The 10,500-nt window shown below is 26.5% G+C and overlaps 1 protein-coding gene across 2 annotated transcripts in view; it reads right to left on the bottom strand.

The window, feature by feature from the left end:
- Positions 1–10,500, bottom strand: part of LOC123005449 (apoptosis-stimulating of p53 protein 1) — a 220,037-nt gene that overhangs the window by 154,214 nt on the left and 55,323 nt on the right. The window contains exon 1 of one of the 2 annotated variants that reach the window (XM_044399212.1): positions 4,074–4,092. The exons of the other annotated variant lie outside the window; for it this stretch is intronic. Within the exon in view, the coding sequence (XP_044255147.1) occupies positions 4,074–4,077 (4 nt within the window). The 5' untranslated portion in view covers positions 4,078–4,092. Of the gene's footprint in view, positions 1–4,073; positions 4,093–10,500 lie in introns of those variants that run through there. 2 annotated transcript variants of the gene reach the window in all.

Below are 10,500 nucleotides of genomic sequence, written 5' to 3'. Positions count from 1 at the left end.
CACAAAATTTAAAATATTTTGCTCAAACAAAATAAACAATTAAAAAACTAAAACGTTTTTCCTAAGAAAAATACTAATAATTTAGAAGATTTTGCCAAAAATTGCAGAACTGTGACTCTGAAACACATTATTATTTTAGCTTACTTTTCTCAATTTCGATGGTTTTTCCCAAGACAAAATAAACTTTAAAAAAAGCAAAAAAAATAAGATTTCAGTAAAATTTTCTTCGTTCTATTGCCTATTCAAACTGAGAAACACACAAAACTCAAATAATTTTGTTCAAACAAAGTAAACAATTAAAAAACTAAAACGTTTTTTCTGAGAAAAATACTAATTATTTGAAAGATTTTGCAAAAATTGCAGAACTGAGTCTGAAATGCATTATATTAGTTTATTTTAATCAATTTAGAGTGTTTCTTCATTAAGACAAAATAAATTAAAAAAATAGCAAAAAAAGCTAGGATTTCAGTAGTTAATTGCTTTAATTCGCTAATTTTACTAATTAGCGCTTCAAAAACAACGAAACAAATCAAAATAGCATATTTCCAGCTTGATTTTGCTATTAATTGCATCAATTAGTCTAAATCTCGTTATCCTTTCCCCTTTCATAGATTCTTTTATGCTTGTAATTTTCCTGAAAACTGCAATGAACTGAAAAATTCTTCGCTTCTTGATATCAGGAAAAATTAATTTACATTTCAAATTTGTATTTATTTATTAAAACAAATTGTTTGTTGAACTTGATGATGAAACTCAAGCCACAGGTTGTTGCATTTATTATTAATTAACACTAAAATTAGACGTTATTTTTCACTGAAGAATTGGCTAAATTCAAAATATTTTGCCAAAATTGCAAAACTAAACCTGAAAACTCACAAAATGTGAAATATTTTGTCCAAAACTAAAACGTTTTTTCTAAGAAAAATACTAATAATTTGGGAGATTTTGCAAAAATTGCAGAACTGAGTCTGAGATGCATCATTATTTTAGCTTATTATTATTTTTTTTTTAAGCAAAAAAGGTAGGATTTCAGTACATAGTTATGAAATTGCTTCAGTTTGAAAATTTTGCTATTATTTGCTACACCGTAAATACCGAATTGCGAAAAAACGCCGACTACAATGTAAGAAAACAATGAGGAGAAGATAATTGAAGAAAAGTTCAAACACAAAAGTAATAGTTTAGTCACGATTAAAATCAGAGAAAGAGTAATTAATTTCCAAAAGTTGAAGCAGTAAAGATACAATCTATCAAATCCTGACTGATTAAGAAAGTAAAATGACAAAGAAAACAGTCGTTTCACTAAGTTTGTTTTAAAGTTACATTAATAAGATTCTAACAACGGCGAAACACGCAAGTCGGCTTTCAAATTACTACCAAATGCAAAAAATACAAGATCACGAAACTTGGAATTGAATAAGTTATTAAAAGAGTTCTTCACTACAAAATCGAGAGGTTGTGAACTTGTTTTCAAGACTTAAACTTCCTCATTAAAAACATCAGAATACCCCCACCTCTAACTCTTCTGTCTTTGTCAAAACTGTCAAAACAACAAATGGGTTTATTTTTCTCAGTTGGAATAAAAAATAGAACGAATTTCAGACTTAATTATTTTCATATTTTCATTAAATTTTTTAAATCTACCGAAGAGAAAATTCATTTTTCAATTTTTTATTTTGTTTTGTCAAAATATTTCGAATTTAGTCACTTTTTCAGTGAAAAATAAGCGAAAATAAAGAATAATTTTACAATTTTTTTTATTGTTTTAGTGTTAAATTTCCAGTAATTTTATTTTTTTGTTGCTAATGAGCTGAAAGATGGACTGAAAAGAGTAGTTGGAGGTGAAAAAATAAAGATTGTAAAAAAGTCCTTATCGTCTTAGTATTATTCTACTTCATTTTGACTTTTTTAACATTAAGATAATCCTGCGAAAAGTCTAGAAAAATATTTTTTACAACTAGTAAATATGGCTTGAGTTTGTTGTAATAAAACAATTTGTTTTAATAAATAAATACGTATTCCAAATGTAAATTAATTTTCCCAGCATCAAGAAGCGAAGAATTTTTCAGTTCAGTGCAGTTTTCAGGAAAATTACAAGCATGAAAGAATCTCTGAAATGGAAAACGATGACGAGATTTAGACAAATTGATGCAATTAATAGCAAAATCAAGCTGGAAATATGATATTTTGATTTGTTTCATTGTTTATGAAACGTTAATTAGTAAAATTACCGAATTGAGCAATTAACTACTAATATCCAAGCTTTTTTGCTATTTTTTCAAATTATTTTGACTTTTTAAATTGATAAAAATAAGCTAAAATAACAATGTGTTTCAGACTCAGTTCTGGAATTTTTGCAAAATCTTCCAAATTATTAGTATTTTTCATAGGAAAAACGTTTTAGTTTTTTAATGGTTTATTTTGTTTGGACAAAATATTTTGAATTTTGTGAGTTTCTCAGTTGGAATAGACAACAGAACGAATTTTAGACTTAATTTTAGAATGTCTTAATATTTTCATTGAAAAGTTTTAAATCCACCGAAAGAGGGAAAATTGTTTAATCTTATTTTGTGTTATCAAAATGTTTCAAATTTTGTGAGATTTTAAACAAAAAAACCTTTGAATCGATAAAAATAAGCAACAATAATGCATTTCAAGCTTGATTTTGCTTGTTTCGTTGTTTTTGAAGCGCCAATTAGCAAAATTACCCTGAAATCCTAGCGTTTTTTGCTTTTTTTGAATTTATTTTGTCTTGGTGAAAAAACGCTCTAAATTAACAAAAATAAGCTAAAATAATAATATGTTTCAAACTCAGTTCTGCAATTTTTACAAAATCTTTCAAATTATCAAAATTTTTCTTAGTTTTTCAATTTTTTACTTTGTTTTGACAAAATATTTTNACTCAGTTCTGCAATTTTTGCAAAATCTTTCAAATTATCAGAATTTTTCTTAGTTTTTCAATTTTTTACTTTGTTTTGACAAAATATTTTGAATTTTGTAAGTTTCTCAGTTTGAGTAAGCTATAGAACGAATTTCAGACTTAATTTTAGAATGTTTTCATATTTTCATTAAAAAGTTATAAATCTACCGGAAGAAGAGAAAAGTTTTCAATCTTATTTTGTGTTGTCAGAATATTTCAAATTTTGCGAGATTAAATAACTGTTAAATAACTACTGAAATCCTAGCTTTTTTACGTTTATTTTGTCTTGGGGAAAAAAAACAATCTAAACTGAAAAAATAAGCTAAAATAATAATGTGCTTCAGGCTCAGTTCTGGAATTTTTGCAAAATCTTCCAAATTATTAGTATTTTTCTCAGGAAAAACGTTTTAGTTTTTTAATTGTTTATTTTGTTTGGACAAAATATTTTGAATTTTGTGAGTTTCTCAGTTGGAATAGACAATAGAACGAATTTTAGACTTAATTTTAGAATGTTTTCATATTTTCATTGAAAAGTTATAAATTTCCCGAAAGAGAGACAATTGTTTAATCTTATTTTGATGTCAAAATTTTTCAAATTTTGTGAAATTTTTAACAAAAAAAATAAATAAATAATAAAAAATAAAAATAAGCAAAAGTAATTTATTTCAGGCTTGGTTTTGCTTGTTGCGTTGTTTTTCAAGCGTCAATTAGCAATTTTATTTATTTTCTCTTGGTCAAAAACGCTCTAAATTAATAAAAATAGTGAAAAATACCTACCAACAAATTTGAACATTTTTTCGGTTTTTCTACAGTTTCTATGCTATTTTAACAAATATGTTGCTATAAAAAACAGCTCGGCTATAAAAATCTCTTCTCTGGGAATTAAACGCGAATTTTGCCCAATTTAAAAGTTTATTTAAATTTATTTATTTATTTTGTTTGCCGTCAGCGGTCACTGATTGCGTATCGATTTCAAAGGTAAACAAAACGAAATCCGCTTTGATGTTTAGATAACTCTAATGACCAAACCTATCATATCGAATTACCAGTAATATAAACATGATTAATTAGAGTATTAGAATGTGATTGAGTTCAGCGCACCCTCCTCGAATCAATCACCTTGATTGATAAGCGAATTAAAATGGAAACGTACCCATTTTCGCATTTTCGCCACCAAATTTGGTTTCAGTTGATGTTACAACCATCATAATTACGACGCACCACACCACTGTCCAAGGGAAAACTGAAGAAAATTCAATTCGATCCACTTTTCGACCAATAACAAACATGTGATGGGGTGTTCGATCCAACGGCTGCGTATAATTTAAATTATGTATTCAGTATCGGGCGGAAAATCAATTTTGTTGTAATTTTAATAACAAGGAGACAGTGACGGTACCACTCCCGGAAACGGCGCTGAAAAATCGGTTTTAAACTGCTTACAAATTAGCCAAATTGAGGATGAATCAGCTGAAATCTTGTAACTGTAAATGGGTTTGAGAATTGCGTGTTATTGTCCTTTACTTCCTTTTTGCTTCAACAAAATTTAAGGTTAAAGAAGCAAAATTACATTTTTCAATTCTTGACACTATCGTTCAGATTTTTCAGTTTTCTCGGACAAAACAAAAAAATTTTGATTAACCAGGCTGAAAAAATACAAAATTAGATCGAAATTGATGTTACTTAATTACTTTGTTAGTAAAAACTGAAACTAGTATCAAGCTCAGAGTTTTCAGTTTTCTCTGACAAGAAATTTAAATTAATTAAAAAAAAAATTTAATTGTATCACGTTCAAATTTTTCAATTTTCTTTGGTAGAAACAAAACAAATAAAAACTAAACTTTTTGCTTAAACAGACTGAAATTAAATAAAAAATGATATTATTTATTTTGTTCCTAAAAACTAATCAGACAGGAACAAAACAAAACACAAACAAACATTTTCTAATAATGTTTGCTTAATCAGGATGAAATAATATCAAATGGAATCGAAATTAATATTTATTTTGTTCCTCTGACTGAAACGAAATAAATAAAAACAAAAAAGTTTTGAAAAAAACTCATTGAATTTTTTCCTGAAAATTGAAACAAATATCAGTCAGATTTTTCAGTTTTTTCTGAGAGAAACAAAACAAATAAAAGCATGCGGAAAAATACAAAATTAAATCAAAATTTATTTATTTTGTTCCTGAAAATTAGTCTCAGATTCAAATTTTTCAGTTTACTCGGACAGAAACAAAACAAAAAAAACAAAACTTTCCTAAAAATGTTTTCTTAATCAGGCTGAAAAAATACCAAATTAGATCGAAATTATTATTATTATTAACTTTGTTCCTGAAAATGATACTAATATCACATTTTTCAGTTTTCTTTCCTAAAACAAAAAGAATTTTTTTAAAACATGCTGAAAAAATACCAATTTGGATCAAAATTATAATATTAATTTATTTTGTAAATAAAAACTGAAACTAGTATCAAGCTCAGAGTTTTCAGTTTTCTCTGACAAGAGCAAAACAAATAAAAAATTTAATTTAATAAAAAAATTAAATAGGCTGAAAAAAATACAAAATTAGAATGAAACTGTTATTATTTATTTTGTTCCTGAAAACTGAAACTAGAATCAAGTACAAATTTTTCAATTTTCTTGGGCAGAAACAAAACAAATAAAAACTAAACTTTTTGCTTAAACAGACTGAAATTAGATAAAAAAATGATATTATTTATTTTGTTCCTAAAAACTGAAACTAATATCAGACAGAAACAAAACAAAACAAAAAACAAATATTTTCTAATAATGTTTGCTTAATCAGGCTGAAAAAATATCAAATGGAATCGAAATTGATATTTATTTTGTTCCGCAACTGAAACTAGTATCAAACTCATATTTTTGAGTTTCCTCTGACTGAAACAAAATAAATGAAAACAATTTTTTTTTTAATTTTTTGGTAAACAAGCATAAAATAGCAAATTGAGTCAAAATTAATATTATTTATTTTGTAAGTATGTGAAAAATGAAACTAGTATCAATAAGCTCAGATTTTTTAGTCTCCTCTGACAGAAACAAAATAAATAAAAACAAAAAAATTTTGAAAGCTTTTGTTTGAACAGACTAAAAAATTACCAAATTAGATAAAAAAAAACTCATTAAATTTGTACCTGAAAATTGAAACAAATGTCAGACTCAGATTTTTCAGTTTTTTCTAACAGAAACAAAACAAATAAAAACATGAACATGTCGGAAAAATACAAAATTAAATCAAAATTGATTTATTTTGTTCCTGAAAACTAGTCTCAGACTGAAATGTTTCAGTTTACTCGGACAGAAACAAAACAAATAAAAAAAACAAAACTTTCCTAAAAATGTTTTCTTAATTAGGCTGAAAAAATACCAAATTAGATCAAAATTATTATTATTAACGTTGTTCCCGAAAATGATATTAGTATCAAGCTCAGATTTTTCAGTTTCTTTTGCCTGAAACAAAAGAAATAAAAAAAAATAATTTTTGTTCAAACATGCTGAAATTTGGATCAAAATTAACATTATTTATTTTGTAAATATGTGAAAACCGAAACTAGTATCAATAAGCTCGGATTTTTTACTCTCCTCTGACAGAAACAAAATAAATAAAAACAAAAAAGTTTTGAAAGTTTTTGTTTGAACAGACTAAATAATTACCAAGTTAAATACAAAAAACTAATTGAATTTTTTTTCTGAAAATTGAAACAAATGTCAGACTCAGATTTTTCAGTTTTCTCTGACAGAAACAAAACAAATAAAAACATGAACATGTCAAAATTGATTTATTTTGTTCCTGAAAGCTAGTCTCAGACTCAATATTTCAATTTACTCGGACAGAAATAAAACAAAATAACAAAAGTTTAGTAAAAATATTTTCTTAATCAGACTGAAAAAATACCAAATTAGATCGAAATTATTATTATTAGCTTCGTCCCTGAAAATGATACTAAAATCAGATTTTTCAGTTTTCTTTACCTAAAACAAAACAAAGAAAAATTGTTCTTCAAACATGCTGAAAAAATACCAATTTGGATCAAAATTAATATTATTTATCTTGTAAATAGAAACTGAAACTAGTATCAAAAAATTTTGAACTCTGCTGGTCATTAAATATCATAATTTTAAAACGCCAGCCAAACAAATCTTTTCATTTTAAGAAAATAGAGTAAAAACAAAACTTATTGGAAAGGAAAAAATAAAAAAATCGATTTGTAAACCGTTTCCTGAAATTCTAGCTTTTTTGTTTCACCGTAAAATTTTCAGGCCTTTTTTTAATAGCGAAATTCAAAATTTTGTGAACTGGTAAATCAGATTTTTTTAGATATTAGAGTGTTTTGGATATTATTATTCAAAAATAATTAATACAAAAGGATGATTGTGGTCTTTGGAGTAAAATAGTCGGTTTTGTAAATAAAATGAGTTGAACTTCTTTAATTTACTAAAATAGAATATAAACTCACAGTAAAGCAACAAATTTTCAGGAATACCAAAGAGTAATAACTATTTCTTCAGTTTTTCAGGTGCACATACATAATAAAAAAAATTCTCCTAAAATCCTAACAATTTTTCTTGGAAAGTAGCGAAAAAATTGTCACATATATTGATTTTCATGACTGAAAATATGCATTTTCCGTTTTTTGAAGGAATTTAAATTGTTAAACTGTGATTTATGTGTGCTTCTCTTTTTTCATGAATAGACTCGGAATAACAAATTTATTGCTATTTCGCTATTCATCATAAAGCTCACCACGACTGAAAAATCCATTAATCAACGGGCAACATTTTTTCATAATTGCATAATCGGATAACAAAGTGTCTGCAGGAGACTTGAAAGTGTTTTGTAATTGCTTATTTTATTCATTTTATCAATTGTCAGTTGCAGGGTTTAATTAAAGCGCTTCCTGATAAATAGAGCTTTTTTCTCAAGTCGACTAATTCCAAGTTGTCGGAACAAAGCGAAGAGAGTTGCGTGAAATAAAATACTGGAGAAGCGTCAAACATCATTAATCAGGAGCAAACTCTAGTTTCTAACTTACTTCACATGAAACATTATGACACAAGTCGAGCTTTTTCTCCGCTTTTGATTGATCGTGATTTGGCTTTTATTTGGGGAATTTACCGGCGAGAAAGGTAATGTGATTCGCGAGATAGTGTCCTGGAGGCGAGTTTAATCCTTTATTTAATAACAAACATGAAAAAAAAAATTTAACGCAATTAAAAAGGATACCTCGAGGAAATTTATTTATTCGATGCAAATTCCAGATAAATCAAATTGTTGAGTTTTCGCCAGTAACTTAATTTCCTCCTCGAAACTTTGCCTGAATGGAATGAAGCGTGAAACTATTATAAGTTTTGTCATTGTTTTCCCCAACAAAGCCGGTTTATCCTTTCATGAAGTCGGTTTGGGAAAAAAACGATTTAAAAATTTTCAAATCATAAAAGTGACAATTTGTTCACTTGAAAATTCTTTTGTATTCGCTCCATCATCCCCTTTTGTTCCCAAATGTAAAACACACATTGGGTTGAGAGTTACAAGCGAAAGTGTGAACAAAGCTGATTGAACATGGCTCGGTAATGGCCTGAAAAATGTTTCAGGACTAGAGTTTTTTAGTTTGATGAGCTCGTTAAGCTTTCATGTGCTACAAATTTCAGAGAATTTTGAACTAATGTAATATAATCTAACAAAATTTAAAAAAATACTTTAAATAAAAAGGTTGTGATCTACTTATTTTTATTTCTTTGTTAAAGTGTTTCTACAATGCTTTAGTATTTTTATTTGTTTTGTTTCTGTCAGAGAAAACTGAAAAATCTGAGTTTAATACTATAGTTTCAGGTTTCAGGAACAAAATCATAATATTAATTTCAATCTAGTAATTTTTCAGCCTGTTTAGACATTTTTTTTAATTAAGTTATTTTTTTGTTTGTTTTGTTCTTGTCAGCAGAAAAATTTGAGCTTGATACTAGCTTCAGTTTTTATTTTATTTGATCCAAATTGGTATTTTTTTCAGCCTGTTTGAACAAAAATTCTTTTTATTTATCTTGTTTCAGGCAAAGAAAAGTGATCAATTTGAGCTTAATACTAGTATCATTTTCAGGAACAAAATCAATAATAATAATTTCGTATTTTTTCAGCCTGATTAAGTAAACAGCTTTAGGAAAGTTTTGTTTTGTTTCTGTTCGAGTAAACTGAAAAATCTGAGCTTCAGTTTTCAGGAACAAAATCAAACAATTTTTCAGGAAAAAATTATTTTAATTAAAGAATATTGTTTACACAGGTTGAAAAAATACGAAATTAGAACGTAATTGATATTAGGAGTATTTATTTTGTTCCTGAAAACTGAAACTATAGTATTAAGATTAGATTTTTCAGTTTTCTCTGACAAGAACAAAAAAAATTTCTTTCCTCTGAGAGAAACAAAACAAATTGAAAAATTAAAAGTCTTTGCTTTAACAGACTGAGAAGTTACCAAATTAGATCAAAATTAATATTATCGATTTTGTTTCTGAAACGTGAAAACCCAAATTTTTCAGTTTTCTCTGATAGAAACACATAACAAAATACTTTATTTTTTCTGTTATTCTTATTACTGCTTGAAACAAGTTTCGTTTCAAAATGTAACATAGAAACCCTAATAAATTGAAAACTCTAATCAGACAAAAAGAATTATAATTATTTTGTATAAATTACAATTTTTATAAAAATTATAATAAGATGAGTCGGAATATAATAAATATAAAATATGAAAAAAACTTTTTTGTATCAAAAGTTTAAGTTTACAAAGTGAGTAAAACATTTCTATTTTTGCAAAACAAAAAACAATGCAAAAAATTTCAAAAAAAGTGTATAAATGAATTTAAAAATTTTATCTCCCGTAAAATTAAAAAAAATCTATAACATTTTTAATTTCAATATGCGTAAAATAATGTATCTAGAAACGTCACAAAAGTGACCACTTTTGCTACTAAATATCTCAAGTAAAAGTTGTACTTTTTAGCCATGGGATAAAAATTCTATTTTCTAAATTTTCACACCGTTTTTACTAGTTTGAGTTTCTTTGATAAAATTTTTATTAATAATAAAAATAGTCCAGTCCTCTGGATTTGTTAATTAGTTTTTTTGATTTTTTATGAAAATTGGTACCCAAAAAAATTCACCAAGGCCTAACTATGTTTTTAATTGCCTCAAAAGCGGATTTTCGAGACAAAATTACAATTACAAAAATAAGAATTTCTTTATGAATCAGATAGTGTGCGGCAAAGCCGCGAGACCCCTATCATATTTACTTTCTACACAAAATTACAAAATTTCGAAAAAAAATCAAATTTACCTTTCAGCTGAAGTAAAAATTCCATTTTTGCACCTAAGCGTTTTTACTTTTACCATGAGATTATTGACATTTTGCTGTTTTTGCATCAATTTATCTAAATCTCGCAACGTTTCTATTAGTTCGTTTCTATGATAAAATTTGTATTAATAATAGCCTCTTTGACAAAATCTGGTAATGTGAGCCGTATTCTATAGAGCTAATAAAAAATAGATGTGAGGTGTAGAAGGGGGCGCG

This window comes from Tribolium madens, unplaced genomic scaffold (genome assembly GCF_015345945.1).
Source record: "Tribolium madens isolate multiple individuals breed KSU strain unplaced genomic scaffold, Tmad_KSU_1.1 Scaffold_20;HRSCAF=117;Tcas5.2_LG4, whole genome shotgun sequence".
Classification (NCBI taxonomy): domain Eukaryota; kingdom Metazoa; phylum Arthropoda; class Insecta; order Coleoptera; family Tenebrionidae; genus Tribolium; species Tribolium madens.
This window is presented reverse-complemented; position numbering and strand designations above follow the sequence as displayed.